We start from the raw sequence: 27,524 nt of genomic DNA, 5'->3' as shown, positions 1-27,524 counted from the left end.
GATGTTTTATTAATATGATACCGTATCCTTCGCAACATGTACTTCTACAGCTTCAATTACCACCCAAACCATCATTTTTGTGAAAATACTTCACAACACTCAGCTCCAAACACCTGCTGCTTCAGACATCTAAAGTCAGCAAAGAGCTTCACCCCATAAGATTGTACCCTTTCCCCCAATCCCCGCCCCCCCGGCCCCCCTTGGCCCAGTCTCAAAAAGAGGACAGCCTCTGTTGGCAAACTGGGGATGAAAATAAGTGAAGGCTGAAAAAAGTACCAACCACACTATCTTCCTGGACCCCAGCTGGAGGGCAGAGAAGAGAGTTAGGGTACCAAGCTAGAATTTTTTTTTTTTATATTAAATACTTTTTTTTGTTTCTTTTGTGGTACGCGGGCCTCTCACTGTTGTGGCCTCTCCCGTTGCAGAGCACAGGCTCCGGAGGCGCAGGCTCAGCGGCCATGGCTCACGGGCCCAGCCGCTCCGCAGCATGTGGGATCTTCCCGGACCGGGGCACGAACCCGTGTCCCCTGCATCGGCAGGCGGACTCCCAACCACTGCGCCACCAGGGAAGTCCCCAAGCTAGAATTTGAATGATTACACGACACTGGGCATCCTGATGACCAAATAGAGCCTATTATATCTTGAGGTTTTATTACAAAATTGAAATGATTATTACCTGAACAAGACCAGAACAATTTGGGGTCAGATGGAGTTTTCACCTAAGAATAAGGAAAGAATCTCCCCACCCCATTCATTCATCAATTCATTCACTCAACAAATATTTATAGAGTGCCGAGTAGGTGCCTAGGCCTGTCTTCAACTCTGCTTTCCATTCCCTCTACCTCCCATGCACCCCATAGCCTTCCAGAATTAAATCACTGTGTCTGAGGCATGAGATAGATGGGCTCCAGGCTAGGCATTTACAACTAGCCTCCTGTTTACATTTCCTGAAGAAGGAGGCAGGTGGGCTCTAGGCTAGATAGTTACAACCAGCCTCCTGTTTGTACTTCGAGGTGGAAATAACAACAGGAACGGGGTAAATAGCTGGACTTTGTCTCCTGTGGACACTTTAAGATAGCAGTCATGGCAGGGACAGAGAGGGGCTAAAACCTTGCTTGAGCGAAAGATCAAGAGGTCTCATATTTCCCGTCCTTGGGGCAAGGGAGACACTGCACATGCGCAGAAAGGCTCCTTAGGGGTCAAAAAGGAGGGGGCTCCACCCAGAATAGGTGGTGACAAGCCTCCCCCCACCTCCCCATAGGCCTCCGGGCTAGCATCCATCTTGAAAAAAGTTGCGCAGGCCTGTTGAGGAGTGCCCTAGGGCAGGTCAGGCGTGGAAAAGAAATGAGATTATTGGCCAAAGGTAAACAAAGACCCGGAAGAACTGCCCTGTATAAAGGATGTAACCGTCTCTTTACTAGGTTCCTCGTCATTAGGGAGGATGCCCACACCCTTCCTCTCTGGTGTGTATCTCTGCTTTGCTCTGTCTTAACTAAAGAAACTGTTCCTCTGTGAGCTCTCCCACATGTTGCGCTGTGTCTCTAATAATAAACTTTGTACTTGTTTTTAACCACTGCGCCACCAGGGAAGTCCCCAAGCTAGAATTTGAATGATTACACGACACTGGGCATCCTGATGACCAAATAGAGCCTATTATATCTTGAGGTTTTATTACAAAATTGAAATGATTATTACCTGAACAAGACCAGAACAATTTGGGGTCAGATGGAGTTTTCACCTAAGAATAAGGAAAGAATCTCCCCACCCCATTCATTCATCAATTCATTCACTCAACAAATATTTATAGAGTGCCGAGTAGGTGCCTAGGCCTGTCTTCAACTCTGCTTTCCATTCCCTCTACCTCCCATGCACCCCATAGCCTTCCAGAATTAAATCACTGTGTCTGAGGCATGAGATAGATGGGCTCCAGGCTAGGCATTTACAACTAGCCTCCTGTTTACATTTCCTGAAGAAGGAGGCAGGTGGGCTCTAGGCTAGATAGTTACAACCAGCCTCCTGTTTGTACTTCGAGGTGGAAATAACAACAGGAACGGGGTAAATAGCTGGACTTTGTCTCCTGTGGACACTTTAAGATAGCAGTCATGGCAGGGACAGAGAGGGGCTAAAACCTTGCTTGAGCGAAAGATCAAGAGGTCTCATATTTCCCGTCCTTGGGGCAAGGGAGACACTGCACATGCGCAGAAAGGCTCCTTAGGGGTCAAAAAGGAGGGGGCTCCACCCAGAATAGGTGGTGACAAGCCTCCCCCCACCTCCCCATAGGCCTCCGGGCTAGCATCCATCTTGAAAAAAGTTGCGCAGGCCTGTTGAGGAGTGCCCTAGGGCAGGTCAGGCGTGGAAAAGAAATGAGATTATTGGCCAAAGGTAAACAAAGACCCGGAAGAACTGCCCTGTATAAAGGATGTAACCGTCTCTTTACTAGGTTCCTCGTCATTAGGGAGGATGCCCACACCCTTCCTCTCTGGTGTGTATCTCTGCTTTGCTCTGTCTTAACTAAAGAAACTGTTCCTCTGTGAGCTCTCCCACATGTTGCGCTGTGTCTCTAATAATAAACTTTGTACTTGTTTTTACAGTTTTTGCCTCCTTGAAACAAGCTTGCTTTCAAGCAGGGGTAAGAGTCAGGGAAACTTTGCTTCTAGCCTCTAGCCCTTGCTGGTCTAGTGGCTACGATTCCTGGTTTTCATCCAGGCTATCCAGGTTCGATTCCTCAGCAGGGAGCTAAGATCTTGCTTCAAGCCACCACTCACTGCTGTCTCTCCGAGATCATGAGCGTGTCTTTCTCCTGAGTGTCCTTAAGTCAGAACCAGCTCAGCTACTTACTAATGGGATAAGTACCTTCACTAAGCTGCTGTTGCCATCACTTTGAAAAGGGATCCCTCCCTGCCTTAAGAAAGGCAGCTACTACTTATTAAGTCAGGAAATGAATGTATGGACTCAGTCATGGCATTGCTACTTAAACGATAACAGCTAACGTTTACCTAGTATTCACTGTGTGCCAGGCTCAGCACTCTAGATGCATCATCTCATTTAATTCCTCACCACAGTCCTCCGATGTAGGTGTTTGTAGGTATTATTATCATCACATCCATTTTACAGACAAGGAAATTGAGGCTGAGAAAGAGAGGTTAGGGATTTGTCTCCCAGCTAAGAGGTGGAGTTTTGCATAGAGCTTACCTGCTAAACCACTGGGCATCACCCCCAAGGTAAGGGTTAAACTCCTCTCTCCTTCCCCTCCCCCAACACACTGTAACCACCTGCCTCTCACACCCCAGTGCATCTCTCGAGCCGCCAGTGCATGGCTCACACTGTTCTTTTCACGCTCAGTGACAGCTCCCTCCTCACGCAAACACTCACACACCAGCTCACAGCTGTCCCCTGGTTATCCTCAAGACAGCTTTAGAAATCCATTTCTGGTGGTTTTCTTCTTCAAGCTCTCAGAGCCCTTCACAGGTATGCCATACACACTTCCACTCTAGAACTTCTAATTGTCCTTAGGATAAAGGTCAATGTGACCTTAGAGCTGAGGCAGGAGATAGATGGGCCCCAGGCTGAACAGCTGGAATTTGTCCCCTGTGGACAGATACTCCAAGATGAAGAGGAGAAGCTGAGCCCCGCCTAGATAGAGACCACATAGCTCTCGTTCTCGAGGTCAAGGAGACCTTCCCGACTATACATGCGCAGAAAGCCTTCCTGGAGGTCGAAAAGGGAGTGATGTCACCCGACCCATAGGCCTCTTCGCTAGAATCCATCTTGGCTAAGAGATATGCTCGCCTACATGGGAGACCCTGAGATAAACCAAATACAGACTCAGAACCAGGCAAAGCAAGATGATTGGCCAAAGGACACCTGGAAGAAATGCCCCGTATGAGCGATTCAAACTACCACGAGGGCACGACTCTCTCTCTGAGCCCGCCCGTGTGTCCATCCACACATACTCTTTTTTCCTCCTAATAAACACTTCACTTGTTTCGCTACTTTCTGTTTCTTTGTGGAAATTCGTTTTCTGCAAAGCTGTACAGGCAGGGCCTTGTCACTGGCCACTGGTCTCATGAATGGGATCCAGTGTTCTCGCTGCCGCAGACTGACTTCAATCTCTGGCTGGGAACCGAAATCCTGCTACAAGAGGCGGCAGGCCAAGGCCACCGGAGATCAGAGTCAAGCAAAGCCAAGGGAGATCTACAGGAGGGCCCAGGAAGACAGGAATTTAGAATCTGGAGTAGGAACTTAGAGTAGGATCACAGGATAAATACATGTAAGTAAAGTATAAGTGACAATGTCATGGTAAGAGTGGTGGTTGAAATCAGCTTTGATGATCAGGTCATATGCACCTTGAATCCAGAGAATATGGGCCACAAGTGCACCCGCAGGAGAGCAGGAATTGAAGTCCCTGTAGGAAGAGCCCCTGTAGATGGACACTCAACTCATCCCTCCTTGCCGTGGAAAGAATCACCCTGGACGTGCGTATCCCAGATCTTGCGCCCAGGGCACATCCCTGGTCCCACGCAATCTCCATGCACTAAGAAGGGAACTCCTAAAAGCTTGGGACGGTACAATTGTTTCCTAAGTCGGAAAAGGTCTTCAACCTCCAGGCGACTTAAAATTAAATACACAGAATGCATTCAAATCTCGATTCACGTTTCTGCTAAATCTGAGGATAACTGCACATATTTGGTATTGAAAGTATTTGTAATTTTAAAGAATTTAGCATTTTGGAGTCTGACAAATTTCTCTTAAGATTCCAATTTCAAATGTGTACTTTATTAATTCAGACTTAGATTTTTAAGTTGAAAGGGATGAGAATTTTGCTAAGTTTGTAAATAGTATCATGATTGCCAGACTTGAAGGTTAATATCTATATAATGATTAGCTTTACTACAATTTTTTTAATATGTGGGAAGGCTTGTATATTGGTCAGTAGCAAAACGTAGAAAAAAATTTATTAAATTTAAAAATGAGTTTAAAATAACTAAGAAAATTCAAGTAACTGAATTATAAGAAACCCTTAAAACTAATTGCTCAATTCACCAGCTTTATAAACAATTAGAATTGTGGGCTGAAATTTTAAAAGTTTAAAGGTTAGTTTTATCTATTGCTTCAATAAATTCCATAATTTGAAAATTTCTAAACTGATAAGCTGCCCTTTGGGAAACGAAAAATCTAACAATGATTACTGTTTGTCTGTTTCCTGCCGCTAAACAATGAATTCATTGAGTAGAAAGCAACTACTTCCTTATATCCCCATCAGCTGGCACAAGAAAGGCCAGAAGAGTAGGCCACCCATGGTAAGTACACCAGCAGTGAATGTTTATTGCTCACAAAATGCCAGTGTGAAGTCAAATCAGGCTACACGTTGCATCTGTTTCTTTTACTCGAATTGCTCTCGCTGCTTTTGTTCATTAAAAGGACACTGTCTCTACATAATGGCCTGCCTCAGGGAACCCCGCTCCTCGGCTCGAATGTTAAGCCAAAGTGCCTTTGTTTAGGGAAACATCCCGACCCTGTCCACCTGTGGATGGCTGCAAGAAAGAAATTAACACATTCCCTCCAAGAGCAGGGGGCCATTCCAGGGGATGTTTGCAAAACCTATGACCTTTTTGCTTTACTTCCTCATCTCCTCCCCCTCTCTGTGCTATAAAAGAAACTGGCATCCAAACCCCCATAGGATGGTTTTTTGGAGACACTAGTCTGCCATCTTCTGGGTCGGCTGGCTTTCCGAATAAAGTCGTATTCCTTGCCTCCACACCTTGTCTCCAATTCATTGGCCTGTTGTGTGGCGAGCAGAGAGAGCTTAGTAACACCAGGACTGTGATGTGTGCTTTACTCACAGGATTTCACGGGACCCTCACCACAACCTGTGACGACCTGAAAAAGTTAAATCAAGGTCAAGTTCACAAAGCCAGGGGGAGTGTTGGAGCCAGGGCTGAATCCGGGCTCCCTGACTTCAGGGCTGCATCTTCCCTTAACTTCTCTGTTACTAGTTGAATGGATGAAATTCTTTAACGGTGGGACTTTTGACAATCGTTTGAGCTGAGGAAATCACATGCGTGTGCCGGAGACATGGGTGTGATTGTCCCGTGTGAACAAGTGACCAGGACAGAGATAGCGGATCTTGGTGGAGCTTCCTGGGACCGAGCTGAGGAACCGAAAAAGCAGAGTTTTTTTTTAAAAGACAGAGAACGGGAGCTTCTGGAAGGAAGGAGATAAGGGAAGGGATGGAGAAGAAAGCCACCTCATTTAGGGTTGGTTGACGTGAAGTGAAACCCCAGACAGCCCCCCACGAAAGCTTGGTTATTGTGCTAATTTGTGGCAACTGATGAACAGCAAGTCCACGCTTTAATTTACCGGCTAAGTTAGCGCTCAGAGATGGACAGATACGACGGTGGCCTTTTGCGTTTTGAACCTCAAGCGTGTCCTCTATTGAAGACTGTGCCGTTGGGGAGAGAATCAGACGTAAAGAGGGAAGGCTGGCTGGACCACGGGGTGCCCTGGGCCCGACGGAAAAGCCAACAGAGCCATGTGTTGCACAGCTGGTAGCAAGTCAGGGGAATACCACACTCAGCTCAAATGGTGTTTCAGGCGTTTACCATGGTTTACCATTAAAGCATGGTCACCTTCCTACCCAGCACGGGGAACTCTACTCAGTACTCTGTAATGACCTATATGGGAAAAGAATCTAAACAAAGAGTGGATCTATGTGTATGTATAACTGATTCACTTCGCTGTACACCCGAAACCAACACAACATTGTAAATCACCTACAGCCCAATAAAATTTAAAATAAACAAATAATTTTTAAAAATTTTAAACAAAACCAAAGCACGGTCACCTTGCCTAAACCCAGCTCCCAAGACACAATGGCCACACACCTTCAAAGATGTCCCCGGCAGGGGTCACAGTGGTCGATCTCAGCAGGCGTGACACAGCCCCTGGAGGGCACCCTGGAAATCTGCGGGTGCAACCTTTGTTTGTCACAATGATGGAGGGGGACTGTGGGCATTGAGTGGGGGTGGACATAGCACAGTAAGTCAGAACACACAAATCAAGACTTGAAACATCTCACGTGATTTAAAAACCCATTTATACTCACCTGAACTGCAAATTTAACTGTTTGACAGATACAAGGGATTTCTGGTACGGAGGTTAATATATGTTGAGTTTTCTAAGAATGTGATTTACTATACAAATCTAGGACAAACTAGATTTCGTTTTGTTCTGAACTTTACAAGAAGCTGCTCACGAATGCAGAAGCTGACGTCAGGAAGAGCAGTGACGCTCTCGGCAGTTAAGTGGCCGAGATAGACGGACCCTCTCTGCAGCCCTGAAGTCAGGGAGCCTGGATTCAGCCTTCACCCCAACACTCCCTGGCTGTGTGAACTTGACCTTGATTTAACCCTTTTGGGTCATCACAGGTTGTGGTAAGGATTTCGTGAGATGGTGCGGGTAAAGCACACATCACAGTCCTGGCATTTAGTGACCAATAAATATTAGCTGCTAATGTATCATGCATGGGTGACCTACTCTTCTGGCCACACCAGGCCAGTGTAGCTGTGTGCCTATGGTGACTGCCCACACGAATGCAAGCAGTTGACCACTTCACTATGCCCTTCAGTGCACCTGTGCTCACATCATCACTGGAGTACGTGTTATTTTATTATGGGTGTATTATTCTCCTTTAATGCCCTGTTTATATGAGATAAGGCATTATGTTTTGATTACATGTTAGATAGGTTATAATACTACAACTTTCATAAAAGAACAATTAATAAAGGATGTATTACAAAATATAAAAAGGGGGCATCGGGTGTGACAGGAAAGAACCATCTTGGGTAAATTATGGTTTTAGAGAAAGCAAGTATGCAACATCATGAGTTAGGATACGAACCGATGAGAAATAGCATTGCTAGAACACACAGATACTGTACATCACACAATGATCATGTTTTCAAATCAAATCCACCCATCTGTGTGCCTGCTGGCTGGCTTGTGGCTGGCAGAAGTATCCTCCAAACCAACAAGATATCTCTTAACTGAAGAAAAAACGTGAAGCAGGGTTGGACTCCTTTCCCTAGAAGACTGATTCTCACATGTTAGTGCGTATGAGGATAAACCGGCATGTTTAAGGAAAATAAAACTCCCAGGCCCTTTCATCAGATTCTTTTTTTTTTTTTTTTTCAGATTTATCATGTAATATTGTTTTATTTTTTTCCTCCAGTTTTACTGAGATTTCATTGGCATGCGTCGCCGTCTCTAGAGATTCTGACTCAGCAGGTCTGGGGTGGGGCTCCACCACCTGAATTAGTAACAGGGGCCACACGCCTGAGATGCAGCGTTTCTGCACATCAGTGCTTTTCACACCACTGTGCACAAAATCTCCCAGGGACGTTTTAAAAATGCAGATCCTGATTCAACAGGTCAGGATGGGCCTGCATTCCCAACAAGCTCCCAGGGGTGCTGACGCTTCTGGTCCAGAAATCACACTCTTGTCCATCTGGGGACAAAAGATTCTGGAGCACGCAGAGGGGCCAGGGAGAGAACGCACTTCAGCACTCACGTTCCTCACTCCGCAAGGCTGAGACGGACACTACTGTAAATGAATAGGGCTTTCACTGACCTTCCCGCCCCACAGATTGAGGCGCTGCACTGCAGTCGGCCGCGTGACCAACCCTGGGCCGCCTAGGAAGGTGGTGCATTAGCTTCACCACGAACCCTGGGAGTTTTTCCTCATACTGTCCTGAGGGACTTGCCGACACTGAACCAACTGTGCGTCTGGATCTCGGCTGTGAGGTTGACAACTTAGGCAAACAGTCCTAATTCCGAAGCGCTGGCACTCCTTTACACGGCAGGGGATCCCTGTACACCCACGTGTCTGAAACCATCTGGAGGCTGTCCTAACCGCAGGCGGGTAGAGGCCTCGGCAAGTTCAGATCTGGGCAGAGGACTATGGAATTATTGCAGGTAGTCGCAGGATCCATGGCTACAGACAACGGTTTTCCATGTATGTACTATATTTTAAATGTGTGTAGAGATCATTGAGATAAACGTTTAAAAATACCCAAAGTGTGGATAAATTCAGGACATTGGTCTTCTCTCAATTAGTGTTTATTAAAAGGCATCATATATCACACGGGGGCTTCACAGTATTCTGACCTTAAAAAGCGGTTCTCATCTTCCGGAACATTCACAAGAAATGGCCTGACAGAAGGACACTCAAATCTTCCAGGATTTCAGAGAATAAGATATATATGTGTCAGCATTAAATATATAAATTTAAAGAAAATAATGCTCAAATTCTAGATGGCTGAATCTCTCCCTTTGTAAATCAAGAAAGAAAATGTTGGCAAAGAATTTGATCTCAGATGTTTTAATAGGGGCTCTTATGCACTATGTACAGGATTCTCTGCCAAAGGTGGCCTGGTCGCTAGTGACCCGAATGACACCAAAAACCAAGGGCAGCTCAGGGGCCACTAAACAGTGACCGTCTTGGCCGGCTTCACATCTTCAATCTCAGAAGACAGCCAGCGGTACGTGCGGTGACGTCGCAGCACCTCGATGGCCTTGAGCTCCAGGGGCGTGGCCTGAATACCCAGGTCTTCCAAGCCGGGCAGGTGAGGCAGGGTCATGTCTGTGATGTGAACCTGTGAGTAAACAAGACGCGCAGAGAGCACTGAAAAGCGGCCAGGGACACGGAGCGCTGGCTTCGCAAACGCTCCAACCCGCAAGCCGGCCCGAGTCCCGCTGCTGAGACTTCACTGGGTTCAAAGGATACGGGGCAGGGGTTGATGCCCAGAACCACTGAAAGCAGACCACAGAAAAGGGCTTGTGGAGGGAAAGGCAAGTGTCAGCTCAAGGTCTATCCGCGAGTACAAAACACAGGCTCCGGTGAGGGTTAAACAGCAGTCAGTCTGGGCTGGAGCAGACAGGTCGTCACATCTGTGAGGCTCAGTAAAGAAACAGGGGCTGAGGCAAAACCAGCCCATCCCGAGCATCCCCTGGGCCTGTTCTCCGAGCACAGCTTTCTGCCTCGGTTTTGCTGAATCAAGATTATTCCGCGACAATCCAAGAACCTATGTCTCCAGGTCTACTCAACCTGGCTGACTAATGCTGACTATAGATCTAAAAATCCAAACCCACCTTGTTCGGAGGGAAGGAGGGTGAGCCCTGAGATTCCAAAGACCCCGGCTCATCCGCAAGCAAACGAAGAGGCTCGGTCTACACCCAGAGCAGCATGCGCCCCCATCCTCCCACCTGAGCACGTCTGCCACCCTTCCACCGAAGAGCCGTCAAGCTGCCTCCCCAGAGCAAATCCAAAACCTAGCAGCCTGCTGCCCCAACACTTCTCAGTGACAAATGTAAGAGGTGCATCCGTCAGACACGCTGAAGCGTCCTGGCCACCAGTTCTCCCGCCCGATCTTTCCTGAACACAGAAAGGACACCTTGGGATAACAGCTGCCTGTTCACATCTGTTCCCCAAGGACTATGTTTCCATCTTGTTAACATTTTAGCTTTTAAGTTAACATTCAGGGGACATCCTGGCTGTTGCTTGTTGGTAAAAGGCCAATAGATTTTCAAAGGTAGAGATGGCAGAATGTGTGTATTTTATTTTGTCTCCCCCCTAGAAACACTTCTACACGCAGTGGGCAAACGATCAGTGAGGGAGACCAGCTTGGAGACAGCGAGATGGGAAGGGATCAGCGCATTGCAGGGGACGAGAGGCAGCGGGAGCTGGTCCAGAGGCTACGGAAGGAATGAGCTACCCTCCTGGATCAGAGTGGGTAGAGTGGAGATGACTATTTCCTCCACCCTTCTGGAAGTGGAGAATTTTCAATGCTATTATAAACATTTTCATAATAAAAAGCCGAATAGAAAGGTAGGAAGAGGGCGGTGAGATCGGGCACACAGTTGGGTTCCCATCAATACCTGCTGATGGGCCAGACCTGTGCTGCCCAACAGGAATTTAAGAAAACTCAAATCTTATTTCTGCAGTCACACTGGCCATATTTCAGGCGTTCCACAGTCACTGTTGCTAGTGGCTACTTTCTGAACACTAGAGATGACAGAACATTTCCATCACAGCAGGAAGGATGGGGCAGCACTGTCTAGATGGGTAAGGAAAGGAAGAAATCATGGAGGATTTCCAGATTTTTGGCTTGAGCAACAGAGACAACAGTGATATCATTAACTGAGCTGAGAGGGGCTAGGAGAGAAGCGGGTTTGCCGTTGTACTCTCGGACGAGCCGTGTTTCGGATAACTATTACACAGCTAAACAGATGTGAGGCCTGCCGCTGGGTGGGCGGGGAGGCCATCCAGGGCTGGAGTTGAAGCCGCTGCCAGGAGCTCACAGACAGCAGCCGGAGCCCGGGGAGAGATGAGGGTCGCTCAGAGAAAGAGCAAGGACAGGAAAGAGCTGAGGACAGAGCCCTTGGTCCCCACCGTCAGAGACCAGGGACAGAGGGTGAACCAGGGAGGCCGAGTGAGCACGAGAAGCAAGAGAGTGTGGAGAGCGCAAGTGGAACCCAGGGTTTCAAGAGGACGGGGCGGCGCCTCCGACCAATGTGGCTCACAGATGGGGTGAGGGCAGGTCAGAGTGCGGACCGCCGGAGTTGGCGGCACAGAGGTCACAGGTGACCGGGAACAGAGCCGGGTTCGGGGAGACAAGGAAATAAAAGCCAGGAGTGGGTTAGAGCAAGAAGGAGGTAAGAAGCCGTCAACCACAGGTAGAGACAGCTCTTCTGACGCACATGGACACAGACAAACAGGGCAGCGGCCAGACACGATGGGCCCGGGGAGGGACTTCGGCCCTTAAAAACACACACAGCTAGTGTTAAGGCTTGTCTGTCTGTACGTGGATGGAGATGATCCAGCGGAGAAAGGAAAATTGAAAATGTCAAAGATAGGACCCCGGAGAGCCTGGGCGTGGGTGCATTTTGTGCACGAGGACGGCAGGCAAGCACGTGGAGCTAAGCCAGGCGAGCCCGTGAGCTAGCTCGACACTCACTCACCCATCTCCGCGGCTCTCTGCCCGGCGTCCGCCCGGGCAAGTGCTCATCTCCCTCATACTCACCCGCTCCACTTTGTCCCTCGTGGTCCAGGGCTCAAACGGACTAATTTCAAAGAGTCGACCTAGCCATCTGGAAAGAGGAATGAACACGGCACACATGGTGAGCGTCTCTGCTAGACGTTCAAGCCAAGCGAGCAAGGGAGGCTGCCGGGGAGCCAGGAAGTCACCGCAGGTTTTTAAAGAAACGAACAAACATCCGAACCTCCTGGCCCCGGTGCCTGGGAGGTCGCCCCGGTGCCTGCGAGGTCGCCTCGCCTTTCACGCCAACAGCCTCATCACTTCCCTGCGGCTCTCCCAGGCGCCACCACAGGGACGGTGAATCGGGAAAGCTTACAGTACAGCTGCCTCAGCAACGAGACAAACGCAAAAGATCCAACGTCCAGTGACACCTGTCACATTCAATCAAAATTAAGCCCAGACGTTCAAACAGGCTTCTGTCAAGGACACAGGGCAAGGCAGGTGGTATGCAAGATAGAAAGCGTGAGCCTTAAAAGTAGGGGACCCGAGAGAACCAAAAAGTCCAAAAGTAAGAAGATGCCTAAGATCTACGGTTCAAATGAGGAAGGCAAGAGAAAACCCGGACAAGAGGGGCCTCCTGCTTCCTCAGCACCATCTCTTCACCTTACTGAAACCCGGGATCTCCTTATCTGTCACCTGAGTTCCTGTCGCACGTGTCTTCAGGACAGGGAGGCCCCTAGGAGTTCCTCGGGGCCCCCACAGAGGACTGGAGGCAGAGCTGGGAGCATGTGCTTTGAGCAGCAACCATCCCTACGGCCAGGCCGGCTCTGCTCTTATCTGATTGTCCTAATGGGCCTTTAGGTCAAAAGTCATCAAACCCAGGGTTCCGCAGCATTTTAAAGACCTGTAAAACATCACTCCAAAGGGAGGCATAAAAAAATGAAAAAGGGAGCTGAAGATTGGTCAGAATTTCTCCAGGAACACAGCAAGCCTCAGATTCCAGCCGACCTGTTCCAATGGCCAAAAAAAGGCCACTTCGCTGGCTTACAAAAACGAAACAAAACACACCGCTTACAATCCTCTGCTCTGGTCCTACGCTAACAGATCACCTCCAGTCTGTATTTTCGGGTCCTCGGGGGCCGCGCCATGGGCATACGCCAGCTCCAGGATAAGCCTCAGGCGTAGGCACAACCGCGAAAGCAGCTCCCTGCAAACTGGCTGATACCCCTCCACTGCCCCCAGGCCCCCGCCACAAATGCCCTCACCGCTAGCTCCAGTCGATGCCCTTCTGTCTTTATCTTACCTGACTTTTCTACAGCATTTCATTCCATAAACATTAACAAAAGGCCTACTGTGTGCCTAACACCGTTCTAGGTGCTGAAGACACAGATGTGAACAAAATAGCAAAGCTCCTCTCCTTAAACGGCATTCCCTCCTTAAAGCACGCCCTTTCCTTTGGTGCCCAGGAGGCCAAAGTCTCTCCATTTCTCACTTGAGCCTCTGGTTACTCTCTTCTAGCCCCCCTGACAAACTGCTCTTGCTCCGCTGGTCCTTTAAACGGAGATACTCCTCAGCCCTGCTCTTCCACTCAGTCCCCACTCTGCCCCGCTCACCTCGGAGTCGCTGGGAGTGTTAAATGAGATGAAGAAGGCAGCCTGAAAGACGGAACACTGCCAATAAACATTACCATCACACTGCCTTCTAACTGTCTTTCTCTGATACTTCTCTTAGGTCAGAAGCTTTTCTGAGGGTTTACTGTAACATCCTGAGTGCCTGGTACATTGCCTAAGACACAGCTGGCAACAAGAAATGTTTGTTGAATGACTGAATGACCAAACGAATGAAGAAGTGAGCTGCCGTGTTGCTTCATCAGTCAATCTCTGGCAAACTGGATGTGAAAGTCTCCCTGACCAGGACCTCAGTGTGTGATCATTCCAGGATGCTAAACCTCCAGAGGGGAGAAGTGAAGCAAGAAGCAGGGAGAGCAAATAAGGCAACTGCAGGAAGCGGCTGAATTGACCTGGCTCCTTTTCCCAACCCCGGGATCAGACTGCCTTAACGAAGGAGGGCCCCTTTCCCCTCCTGGGTGAGTGGATGAAACAGAGGGAAACTCGACTGCTCCTTCACATGACCTGCCAAGCAAGACGCTGCCAATTAAACCCAGTGGCTTCTAACAGGAGAATCTGAAGACCTGCAGATTCAACCTTCCAACACAGTGTTTTTCTCACCCACAAATCAACATTCCCTTTCTTAGACTCCTCTGGCTCTTTCCTAGATGACTGTCAAGATATCAGAAGCACCTCCTGGTTAGAGATTCCCAGATTTCACCTCAATGGACGTACTCCCTCTAACCCCTGCGTGGGAGCATTACAAACGAAGTCTCCAGTTAGCTCTTTTCTAGAAGGCACAAAAAGCAGCGCTTTACTTACCGATAGACAAAATGTGGCAAAGGGTATGCCAGGAAGGGTCTGTGAGCCACGGCAAAGATGTACTGCACCAGGTCAAAGAGGACGTACCGACTGGGCCTACAAACAGAAAATTCACAGTTCTTCAGATTATTTGCTCCTCACAAACTTTCGTTCTTAGTTTTACAAAATAACATCTTTCTTATGAAAAAGGAAACACATACGCACTACAGTAAATACAGATTAGCACAAAGAAAAACCACCCACCAAAGATGAAGTTAATAAACTTAATATATAATAATAAACTTAACTTCTCATCTGCTTATATTTAAATTAAATTTAATTTATTTTAAAATTTCATTTATTTATTTATTTTTATTTATTTATTTTTTGGCTGCATTAGGTCTTTGTTGCTGCGTGTGGTCTTTCTCTAGTTGCAGCGAGCGCGGGCTACTCTTCATTGCAGTGCACGGGCTTCTCATTGCAGTGGCTTCTCTTGTTGCGGAGCATGGGCTCTAGGTGCAGGCCTCAGTAGCTGTGGCACACGGGCTTAGTTGCTCCGCGGCATGTGGGATCTTCCTGGACCAGTGATCGAACCCGTGTCCCCTGCATTGGCAGGCGGATTCCTAACCACTGCGCCACCAGGGAAGTCCCTCATCCCCTTATACATTTTTTGCTTTTATAAATGTAAGATCACACAGGTCATCGTATTCTGTAATGTCTTTTTCATTTAACATTAAATCCCAATCATCTTTCTGTGTCACTAAATATTCTAGTGCATGCTTAATGGTTGCCCGTATTGTATTGCAGGTAACCATAATTATTGTATCACCAATTCTCAGGTTTTGGATATTTAAGCTACTAAAAATATTTTTCTTTTTTAAAATAATGTTTTAATGAACATTCTTGTTGCAAATATTTCTATATATCCATAATTATGTATCTGTAATATATTCTAGAAATAGAACTAGCTCAAAGTATATTTTGACATTTTAAGGCTTTTATCAAACCTCTTCCAAAGAGGTTATAGCAACTTAATAGAAAATGCTAGTACTCCCCTCACCAAAAATGAGTTTAGTCATAAAAAAATGAGCAAACAAAATTTTGTCCATCTGCCAGGTAGAAAAAGGTACCTCAACATTTTAATGAGCATTACTTTAATATTAGAGATTAATTTTTTTCTTCATATATTTTTGGCCATTTACATTTACTGCTTTTCTCTCTTTCCTCCTGGAGTCTCTTTCCGTAAGAATGGTTTGTAAAAATTTTTATATTTTAATGATATAGTTGGAAATAGCTTTTATTGTTTATATTACTGCCTTTTAATGTTTAATTGTCTTGTGGCATACAGAAGTTTAAACAGTTCATTTAATCAAAACTACTGATTTCTTTTACTTCACTGTTTGGTTTTATGTTTAGAAAATCCCTCTATAGTCACTAGTGACATAAATAAATGTCCACATATTTATTCTAATGCTTTGTTTTTTTACCCATAAAATAAGTCATCCTGCCATGTATTTTTGTATTGATATAGGATAAAGATGTTATCAACATTTACTGAAAAATCTACCCTTTCCCCGTATTTTGAAATATCACCCTTATCACACTCTATTCTTACATATATTTGAGACTGTTTCTGGACTTCCTGTTCTATTCCACCGATCTGAATAGTTCTGTACCAGTATAACCTAGTTTTAGTAACTATTATTGCTTATAACACACTTTAATATCTCTTCACCCATTTCCTAATCTCTTTGCCTTAGAAAGCCTGTGACAGCTGAGAGCTGAATTAAGGCAATTCTGTGAGAACCTCATCATTCTGACATTTTCACCAAAAAAAACCCCACCCCAAAACAAAAAAAAAAAAAAAAAAAAAAAAAAAAAGAAGGAAAATGTCAGCTAGAGGAACTACCAGACAAAGCCCTCAGATATCTTCCTTCAAGTTCCAGAAATCACTGCATATAATACATGCTATGCCACAGAACAACTGCAATCTTCATGATGACAAGCAGTACTGGTATCTTGGGCAAACTAACTATGTCATACACTTGCTCTTCAGCTCTTCTAAAGCCCTTTGTGTTCCATTAACTGTGACTCAAAGACTGGTCTACGTGCCCCTGCTCAGAGAAAGGTACACTGAAGGCCGCGTCCTTCCCAGCTTAGATTTCACGGTTCCATACTGTAGTCATTCCTCTGCAAATATCCTCAGCAAAACCTTGTCCCCAGCACCTCTCCACTATCCTAGCACAGCAAAACCCCTTCTCGGGTTAATCCAAGTATCTGCCTTCTTTGTGCCTGAACCCCCAGCAAGACACAGTTGCAGAGAAAACAGCCCTGGGCTAACTGGCTTCCCCTTACATTTCTGATCATGAATTTCAAGGGGAAGGCTCAGCTCTGCTTTGCAGTCCTACTGTGCGCTCCCAGGAGTGCTCTTTTCCTCTTTTCTCAGGGAGTGCTTCCTATCTTCTTCTCCATCCTCAAATTTTCCATATACCTCTCTCACCCACCCCATCCTGCCTTTTAGCTGATGATCTTGTCTTTTCATCTTTTTCGTAATGATGTCTTATGAAGTACGAAAGTTTTTAATTTCAGTGAAGTGTAATTTATCCATTTTTTTCTTTGATGGAGTATGCTTTTGATGTCGTATCTACAAAATCTTTGCCTAACCCAGGTCTAGAAGATTTTTAAACGTTTCTTCCAAAAGTTTTATAGTTTAACCCTTACAGTTAGGTCTTGGATCTATGTTAATTTTTTGATGTATGCTGTGAAATCAGAATCTATGTTCATCGTTTTGCATGTGGATAGTACCATTGTTGAAAAGATTATCATTTCCCCATTGCAATATCAAGGCACCTCTGGCAAAAATCTATCGTCCATCAACATAAAGGCTGATTTCTAGACTATCAATTCTGTTTAATTGACTTCTTTGTCTATTCTTATGCCAGTGCCACATAGTCTCTATAATTATAGCTTTCAAGTAAGTTTTGAAATTGGAAAGCTTAAGGGCTCCAACTTTATTTTTCTTTGTCAAAATGGTTTTGGCTATTGTGGGTCTTTTGCATTTCTGTATAAATTTAGAATCAATTTGTCAATTTCTGCAAAAAAGCATGCTCAAATTTTGATAAGATCGAGTTGAATATACAGATCAATTGGGGGAAAATTGCCATTTTAACAATATTGACTCTTCCAACCCATGAACATGAAATGTCTTTCCATTTACTTAGGTCTTCCTTCATTTTCCTCCTCAATGTTAGGTGATTTTCAGTATATAAGTCTTGTATTTCTTTTGTTAAATTTATACCTAAGTATTTTATTTTTTTGATGCTACTGTGAATAGAATTATTTTATTTTAGACTGTTCATTTGCTAATATATGGAGATTGATCTTTATATATTGATATTGTGCCTTGTAACCTTGCTGAACTTGTTTACTCGTTCTCAGTTTTGTGTATGTATGTGTGTATCAATAGATATTTAATGGGCGATTGATAAAATGGACCAACATCATGTAATTAATAACTACGAAAAAACTAGGAGCAAAATTAAAGTCATGCCTCTGCCTTAGCCTCAGGGAAATAAACAAAGTTTTCCCCTGGGGCTGAAGAGAAGTGTGCGTACACATTTACAATATTGCAAGAAAAAATGCCCACACTTCCCTGTTTATCTTACTTTTCCCACCACTGTGTCAGATAAGTATGACCTACTGCCGCCTGGCGAAGAGGCTGGACTGGCTGGGCAAAGGTAAAGAGGACAATGGCTAACTCATCCCAGAGCATCTCCACTGAGCAGTAAGCAGAGTCTATAAAACCATTTCTGCTCATCTATTCCTTGGAATCCTGGTCTAAATGTCTCTTGACTAGAACCTGGTATCTTTTGAGCCTAGTGTTTTATGGAAACCGTGCTGAACACTTTTTTTGTAAATAATTTTCCTAGAGTATGTAACTGATTACACACTAATGTACTAAATTGGGAACTCAGGGAGACATACATCTTCCAGCAGCTGGTTGACATGGAAACACAATACAGAGTTTTTTGCACTGAAAAAAAAAACTTTACTAAACTAAATCTATAGTGATAATGAAACGTGACAATATATGAATCCATAATGCTGGGAAAATATACCATGTCTCCTGCTTGGAGAGCAGAATGTCTTTTCTCAAGAAGCAAGTAGGATTCTGGGCCAATTATTAGGTGAATTTGGTACTTTTCCACTGGGCAGATTGAGTCTTAGTGTTTTGTTTTTTTAATTTATTTTATTTTAATTTATTTATTTTTGGCTACGTTCGGTCTTCGTTGCTGCGTGCAGGCTTTTCTCTAGTTGCAGTGAGCGGGGGCTACTCTTCATAGCTGTGTGCGGGCTTCTCATTGTGGTGGCTTCTCTTGTTGCGGAGCACGGGCTCTAGGTGCACAGGTTTCAGTAGTTGTGGCACGCGGGCTCAGTAGTTGTGGCTCAGGGGCTCTAGAGCGCAGGCTCAGTAGTTGTGGCTCAGGGGCTCTAGAGCACAGGCTCAGTAGTTGTGGCACACGGGCTTTATTGCTCCGCGGCATGTGGGATCTTCCTGGACCAGGGCTCGAACCTGTGTCCCCTGCACTGGCAGGCGGATTCTTAACCACTGCGCCACCAGGGAAGCCCGGGTCTTAGTGTTTTAGTTTTAATTAATTCAGTAAAAAGGTCCTAAACCTAGCTGTGAGATGATTGAATAATTTCAGGTAAGTCACATAGCTTAACTGTGCCCCATTTTTCCCGAGAGCGAATTTCAACAAAGAGAGCATATAACAAATGATCAGTCTTGCAAAGCCCTAGAAACTGAACCCTAAGCCAGCCATTTCCAACCTTTTGGGGCATCGTGATAATCTAGCAAAATTAATTTGATTTTGCAACTGTACTTATTCCCTAAAAGTGTTTTGTTTGATTCTCCTTTGATATATTAAAAACATCACTGGAGTAGCACAAAACCATCCTTGGGGGTCACTGGACTAAGGCTACATAATAGTCTAGGGCAGGGGTTCTCAGATTTTGGTGACAGAAGAATCATTTACTCAAGCAGATTCCTAGGTTCCCTCAATTCGGACTTAATATAAGCATTCAGGATCTTCTGATAATGATGGCCTTTGGATGGTTCTTTGAGATATACTGGCCTCAGGGCCAAGACAGTAAGGTTTCTGGAATAAATATCATCCAAGAAAGACACTGAAAAATGCAACCAACAGACCTGTGAGCGCATGTTTAGAAATCATTGTTGTTGTAAATCACGGTTCTTTCATTTTAACAGGCTGCACTATTTTAAAGTCAAACTCCAGCCACCTACCCAACAAAGGCAAAAGTTTTCCCTCTGGCATCTGGATCCTTAATTGCATTAATAATTCCTTTGGTGACATCCACAATCTACAAGAAATTATAACACATGTTTAAGTAACTGTTGAAAGAGAGAGAAACAGAGAGATGGGGGAGAGAAAGGAAGAAAGGGAGGAGGGGAGGGAGGAAGGAAGGAAAGCAGGCCACATGGATCACAACAGAATGATAAGATTAAGATGACGTCATTGTCTTTTCAGAACGCTCCTAAAAGAACCCACATCTCAAGAGCTCAATAACCTCCACATGGGAGGGTCACCTGAATACCTTCTCCAGTTAGCCTCGCGGGCATCCAGGCCTCTCCACCGGCTCCAAACTCACCCCCTCCTCCTCCTCCTCTCGCTGTCACTGTGCTATCACAAACCATTAGTCCAAACCACATGGAACTGCCAATATTCTACCATTTTGAAATTTAAAAATAATAATAATCTTACATGATTTCAGACCCCGTGGTTTCCACTAGCGGTGATTTTGGCCCCCAAGGGACATTGCCAAATGCCTGGAGGCAATTTTAGTTGTCACAGCTTGGGGGGTGCTACTGCCACCTGGTGGCTGGAGGCCAGGAATGCGGCCACACAATCCACAGCAGCCGCCACGGCAAAGCGTTACTGGCCCAGGAAGTCCACAGTGCCCCAGTTGAGAGACCCTGGTTCAACACAACATGGACTCCAACATGCTCTCTTACCTCTGGGCCCCTGTACACACCGCTCCCTCTGCATGTGAATCATCTGTAGGGTCTCACGTAAGATGTCATTTCCTTGGAGGCCTTCCCTGACCCTCAAGTCTGGAGTAGGTGTCCCCTGACATATTTACGTAAAACCCTCTCCTGTCATAGCACTTATCACGCTGCATGACAATTGTTTTTCTGACCTGCCTCTGACCATCTTGAGGACAGCAACGTGTGTCTGTCATTAGCATCTCAATATTCCCAGTGACGTGCGGTGTGCCTAGCACATTAAGGGCTCAATACAGTTTTCTTAAATGAATGAACAGGTGAAGACAGAGAATACATGTACCTCTTAGGTAAACTGAGAGGCAACCAGTCAAAGCAAGCTGACAAAGATGAAAATGATGGAATTACAGGATTAGGATAAAACTGGAAAGCTGATCACCTGACTCTTGAACTCAGAGAAAGCTCCTTTATCCAGGGTACTTACATATACTGGTTGTTTCACTGTCTTCTTGCCCAAGGAAATAAGAGGGACACCACCAAACCATCGAATACCTGGCGGAAGAAAGACAACATTCTTAGAAGGCCTAGGCTGCCTGAAGACCCACGCATCTCCAGGTGCCCCAAGCTGGCATAACCATTTTGCGTAGTAAAAATAAGGAAATAAATGTAGCTGACTCTGAGGCAGTTAATGGTCCTACAAGGGGCAGCCGTTTGTTTTTCACACAACAAACATAGAAAGTAAAAGGGCCAAGTACTCAGGGACACAAAGAACAAGGGAAAGTAGTCAGGTGGCTTGTCTACCTGTCCTCCACTCTGCAGTGCTAAGCGCATGGCCACTCCCAAGACTGCACTCTACCTGCACCCTATTCTAACCAACAGATCAGCAATACAACTAACCCAGAGAAAGATGCAGGTGAAGATAGGAATTTAGTGTATGATGAATGCAGTACCACAAATACGTAGAGAATGGAAGTATTTAATAGATGACGCTGAAATAATCATTCTACTCTCTGAAGGAAAAAAACAAAAAAGAAATGGCTCACATCTTGCCATAAGCCAAAACAAAATCCCAAGTGGCTTAAATGTAAAGGTAAAAAAAGATTTTCTTAGAAAAACTTTTTTTTTTTTTTTTTTGGCCACGCCACGCAGCTTCTGGGATCTTAGTTCCCGGACAAGGGACTGAACCTGTGCCCCCTGCAGTGGAAGCATGGAGTTCCCACCACTGGACCACCTTAAAAAAAACTTTTAAAAGTAGAAATTATTTATAAGAGCATCCAAAAGAACAAAATACTTAGGGAAAGACTAAACCAAGTTGGTTAAAGACTTGCACACTGAAAACTACAAAACATTGCTGAAAGAAATTTAAAAAGACACAAATGGAAAGACATCCCATGTTCATGGATTGGAAAACTTAATATTGTTAAGATGTCAATACTACCCAAAGCAGTCTACAGATTTAATGCAATCCCTATCCAAATCCCAATGGTGCTTTTTGCAGAAAGACAGGAAACTCCATTCTAAAATTCATATGGAATGTTAAGACACCCCAAATAGCCAAAACAATCTTGAAAAAGAAAAGAAAAAGAGTTGGAGGTTTCACACTTCCTGATTTCCAAACTTACTACAAAGCTACAGTAATCAGAACAGTGTATAGTGATCAAAACAGTGGCATAAAGACAGACATAGATCAATGGAATGGAATAGAGAGATATAATCATTGCACATCTGGCCAAAAAATTTTTGACAAGATGCCAGCACCATTCAAAGGAGAAATGGTAGTCTTTTCAACAAATGATGCTGGGAAAACTGAATATCCATAGGCTAAAGAATGAAAGTGAACCTTACCTCACACCATACACAAAAATTAACTCAAAATGGATCAAAGACCAAAACATAAGAGCTAAAAGTACAAAACCCTGAGAAGAAAACACAGGGGAAAAGCTTCATGACAACGGATTTAGCAATGGCTTCTTGGCTATGACACCAAAAGTATAGGCAACAAAAGTAAAAATAGATAAACTGGACTACATCAGAATTAAAAACTTCTGTGAAACAAAGGACACAATTAACAGTGTAAAAATGCAACCTATAGAATGAGAGAAAATGTTTGCAAATCATATGTCTGATAGGAAGGGGGTTACTATCCAAAATGTATAAAGAACTCCTACAATTCAACAATGACAAAGAACCACCCAATTAAAATATGAGCAGAGGACATGAATAGACATTTCTCCAAATAAGATATACAAATGGACAACAAGCACGTGAAAAGATGCTCAACATCGCTGATCATTAGGGCAAAACCATCAGATATTACCTCATACCCGTTAGGATGGCTATTATCAAAAAACAGAAAATAACAAGTGTTGACGGGGATATGGAAAAATTGGAACCTTGTGCACTGTTGGTGGAAATGTAAAACGGTACAGACATTAAGGAAAAACACATGGTAGTTCCAAAAATTAAAAATAGAACGATATGCTCCAGCATTTTCTTCTGGATATATATCCCAGAGAACTGAAAGTAGGGTCTCAAAGAGATATTTGTACACCCATGTTCATAGCAGCATTACTCAGAAAAAATAATGCAAAGGTGGAAGCAACCCAAGTGTCCACTGACGGATGAATGGATAAACAAAATGTGGTCTATACATACAATGGATTATTATTCAGCTTAAAAGGAAGGAAATCCTGTCACATGCTACAACATGGATGGACCTTGAAGACATTATACTAAGTGAAATAAGCTAGTCACAAAAAAGACAAACACTGTCTGATTCCACTTATATGAAGTGCCTGGAGTAGTCAAATTCATAGACAGAAAGTAGAATGGTGTTGCCAGGGGCTGGGGGGAGGGGGCAACGGGAAGTTGTTTGATGGATACGGAGCTTCAGTTTTGCATGATGAAAAGAGTTCCGGAGATTGTTTGCAGTACAACGTGAATACACGTAACGGTACTGAACTGTACACGCAGAACTGGTTAAGACTGTGTGGTCTGCTCAGGCTGCCACAATAAAATACCACAGCCTGAGTGGCTTATTTAAACAAGAGAAATTTATTTTCTCATAGCTCTGGACGCAGGAAAGTCCAAGATCAAGGTATCGGCTGATCTGGTGCCTGGTGAGAGCTCTCTTCCTGGCTTACAGGCAGCCGGCTACGTTCTCACATGGCTTTTCCTCAGGGCACACAGGGAGGGAGAGAATGATCTCTCTCTTCCTCTTTTCCTAAGGCCACTAATCCTGCGGGTTAGGACCCCACACTTATGACCTATCACATGTGTCTGGCAAAGTAGGATGCTACCTCTTTGCCTTTCAAAACCAACACCTAAGTGACTTGGAAAACAGACTGAAAGTGAGGCAGCCCTAAGAAAACCGGGGCTTCGTAGGCCAAGTATAAATGAGGCACTGACCCCATGCCAGGTGCTGTAACATAAGCGAGCTACTCCATTAACCAGCGCACTGGTCCTCCGGTGGACATCATCGTGTTCATCTTAACAGATGAAGAAGCTGCTACATTCAAAGACCTGCCAGAGTCCCAGAGCTGGTTAGTCCCAGGACCCAATTCATAGTCAGGTCTCGAACTCCCAAGTCCATGCTCCCTCCAGGCATCTAAGCTGCTTCTTGTGATACAGAGTGACGAAGATCACGAGAGGGACCATGCTGACTGGAAAAAGAGAACCTTTGGGGAGAAAAAGGCAACTCGAGGAGAAAAAAATTCAACCTCCATCTTCCAGTCAGAGAACATAGTTTGCTTGTGATTAACTTCAACCTGGTTAACCAGCATTCCCCCTCCTACTATTAAGGAAGAAGACCTACTTGCAAAATAATTGAGGAATCTATCCTCTCTTCCAAAGATGTCCGATGGCTTTATGATGGTAGCTTCTGGAAATGTGTCTCTCACTTCTTTCTCTCCAGCAGCCTTAACAACCAAACACAACAGAGTTCTGCGGTGAGTTAACGAAGCTCCCACTCCTTCCACTATGGGGACGCTACGCATATTTCAAGGTCGTATTTCCTCCAGGTTAAGGGAATCACGTCATTCATAACACTCAGCTACAGTCCCCCCCGCCCCCGCCCTTAGATTCAGCTTCGCTTTCCACAATTTCAGTTACCCGCGGTCAACTGCGGTCCAAAAATATTAAACAGAAAATTCCAGAAATGATTCGTGTGCTGTTCTGAGCGGCGTGATGAAATCTCATGTCATCCTGCTCAGGCCTGCTGGCACGTGAATCTCATATCGTCACAAGAAGAAGGGGGAGTACCGTCAGCAGATATTGAGTGAGAGAACGGGGGGCCATTCATGAAACATTCATAAACATTCATGAAATTTTTATTATAGTCTATCGTTATAACTGTTTACTTTATGAGTCGTTACTGTTGTTAGTCTCTTGTACCTAATTCATACACGAACCTTTATCACAGGTATGTGCATATAGGAAAAAGCAAAGTATATATGGGGTTCGGCACCATCTTCGGTGTCAGGCATCCACTGGGGGATTTGGAATACATTCCTCATGGTAAGGAGGAGACAAGTCTACATGGAAATTTTTTTTAAAACACTAACACATAAAAACGCTCCACCTCTTATAGCTCTTGCTGGGTTTCTTCCCATATTTATTCTAAGGAAGTTTATGCAGAAGAAGAAAGAAGGAAAATCAGAGTAGACTCACTTCCTAGACAAGGTGCAGATACCAGCACCTGGTTCAGCCATCCTGCCTACCCGCACCCGCTGGGGGTGACATCAGAGCCCCGGTGGACTTGGACCTCCGTTTCTTGAGCTTCTCAACTCCAGGGACCTCGTCTTCACCCCACTTCAGCCACTCTCCACTTGGAGGCTTCAGACCAGAACAACCCAAGTGCCCCTCCTCTGAGCCCTACATGAAGACGTGCCGCTTTCAGATGACCAGCTCCTGGGCTGCCAGCCTGCTTGTTCTCTGCTCCTCTGCTCCTGAGATGTGTTCCTTCAACTTCTCGGGGACCCCATTCCACTGGGTCTGCCCTCCTCCACACCAATCCCTCCGAATGTCCCTTGCCCCAGATTAGATTCCATGGCCCGACTTGTCCATCACTCTCTTAGCGATACTGTAGACTACCTGTCCCCTTGTCCTTTACTCCACCCACCAGGCAAAAATCCCAATCCTGGAAGAACCCCACCAGCCTCCTTCTTTAAGCCATGCACTCCTGCTGCCTTCAGAGCTACAGGAAAATAAACAAGTACAAATCATCAATTGGTAACACATAAATTCCTGTCCCCAGTTTTAACCGGGCTCGTAACATTTCCCAGAAATAGGGTTTCCTTCTAATTAGTTTACATCTCCAGTTGACAAATTTCAAACCTTTTCTGTTCTATTCAAGTTTCTCCCTTACTTTCCCCTCTTCTTCCAGTAAATGACTTCATCTTCTAATTCAAGGAGAAAGTACAGCAGCAGAGAAAAACCACCTGGTGTTCCCAGTGCTGAATCTACAAAGCCAGGGGCACGAAGCAACATTCTCTCCTCCTTCCTGACCAGAGTGGAGGAACTCACCTCCTGTCACTTTCTCAGAAACATGCCCATTACTCCAGCCCACACATCTGCAGTCAGGCTCCCCTTACCTGCACCTTCCCACCAGCATTTCAACAATGTCAAGATCGTCTACCTTAAAAGAAAAAAGAAATTCCAACTCCACATGCCCCTCCAGCCTCCCGCCCCCTCCTTCCTCTTAGTAAACCACCTGAGAACGATGCTGTCTTACTGTCCCTGCTGCCTCCGCCCCTGCCTGCTCTTCACTCACTGCTGCCCCGACACCTGCTCAAACTGCTCTTGATAAGCCCACCGAGGACCTGCGCTGTAGACCCCGGCCGACCCTGCAGCTGACTCACCTCTTCATCTTCCCCCCGCTTCTGTAACCTCAGACTCTCCTGGCGTCCCTCCTGCCTCTCCGTCCGCCCTGCTCAGTCCTCTCGTTTGCTTTTTGCAGGAGCACCCTTCTCCTCGTCCCCCGCACCCCCCGTCAGTGCTCCTCTGGGCGCTGTCCAGAGCTCTCTGCTCTCGATTCATCCCCATGAGGCCACCTGGTCCCCTCGTGTTGCTTCAATTAACAACAAACAGTGGGGACTCCCACGTTCGTATCCCCAACCACGCTCTTTCTTCGGAGCTCCAGGATCTTAAACCCCATTCTCCACTGGGACCTGGGTGACTGACATGCACTTGAGATGCAACCTGAGTCCAGAACTGGATCATCCTCTTCCATTCTCCACAAATAACACCTCTCAATTTGTGCTACACATTGGGATTACACAGGGGGAGGTGTGAATACTGATGTCCGAGTTCTACCCCCAGAGCTGCTATTTCCGTTGGTCTGGGTGCCCTGGGCATCAGGATTTTTCAGTCCCCTCCATGATTCTAAGGGGCCACTAAGGCTGAGAACCCCACCCCCAGCACCCGGTCCTTCTCAAGGGGTCCTCATTTCGTTCAACAGGCGCACCATCCAGGCAGGGGTTTAAGCCTGCGGGCTGGGCACCGCCGACCCCGCCCTCACCCTCACCACTGACTACCCCACCTCCACCCCCTCCAAACAATCGCGAATGCGGGTGATTCTCTGAATGCCAGGGCAGAGGCAGGCACGGGCTTCACTCTCACTCCCTCCCTCTTGCTCTCATACAGAGAATAGTGTGTACGCTGATGCATGACTTATAGTAGGCCTTACGTTGAGTACGGTAATGACGGTGGGCAGGCCTGTAAAATTTTTAAAAAGTATTAATTTTGACTTCAGGTTAAATCATTGCTACCTAAAAGTGTAACTATTGATATTATGAATTCCAGCAATAGTATGAAAACCAGCTTATCACAGAACGCTTTGAAATCCCGAGTCAGGTGTTCTTAACCAATTCCTATTTTTTCCTTCCAGAAACTTCGATTTTGAGGTTGTTTTTGTAAAGATACCCCAAGCTACTTTGCAACACCTAGTGCGTCTGGAATGATTTTCCTCAATGGACTAGAAACTAGATGTGGGCTAAGACCATGTGTGTTTTATTTACCCTGTATCCCCAGTGCCTACTACAACATGGAGCACATAGTAGG

General features: G+C 45.5%; 1 protein-coding gene across 1 annotated transcript in view; it reads right to left on the bottom strand.

Moving 5' to 3' along the window:
- Positions 1-9,099: 9,099 nt before the first annotated feature.
- NDUFA9 (NADH:ubiquinone oxidoreductase subunit A9) overlaps positions 9,100-27,524 on the bottom strand; it is a 30,169-nt gene continuing 11,744 nt past the window's right edge. The window contains exons 6-11 of the mRNA XM_024733240.1: positions 24,280-24,382; positions 20,950-21,017; positions 19,749-19,825; positions 14,465-14,560; positions 12,081-12,147; positions 9,100-9,653 (exon numbers count right to left, since the gene is read on the bottom strand). Coding sequence (XP_024589008.1) covers positions 9,483-9,653; positions 12,081-12,147; positions 14,465-14,560; positions 19,749-19,825; positions 20,950-21,017; positions 24,280-24,382 — 582 coding nt within the window. The 3' untranslated portion in view covers positions 9,100-9,482. The remainder of the gene's footprint in view (positions 9,654-12,080; positions 12,148-14,464; positions 14,561-19,748; positions 19,826-20,949; positions 21,018-24,279; positions 24,383-27,524) is intronic.

Source organism: Neophocaena asiaeorientalis, unplaced genomic scaffold (genome assembly GCF_003031525.2).
Source record: "Neophocaena asiaeorientalis asiaeorientalis breed wild unplaced genomic scaffold, Neophocaena_asiaeorientalis_V1.1 scaffold150, whole genome shotgun sequence".
Taxonomy (NCBI): Eukaryota; Metazoa; Chordata; class Mammalia; order Artiodactyla; family Phocoenidae; genus Neophocaena; species Neophocaena asiaeorientalis.
Note: the sequence above shows the minus strand (reverse complement) of the source record. Positions and strands in the feature narration are given on the sequence as shown.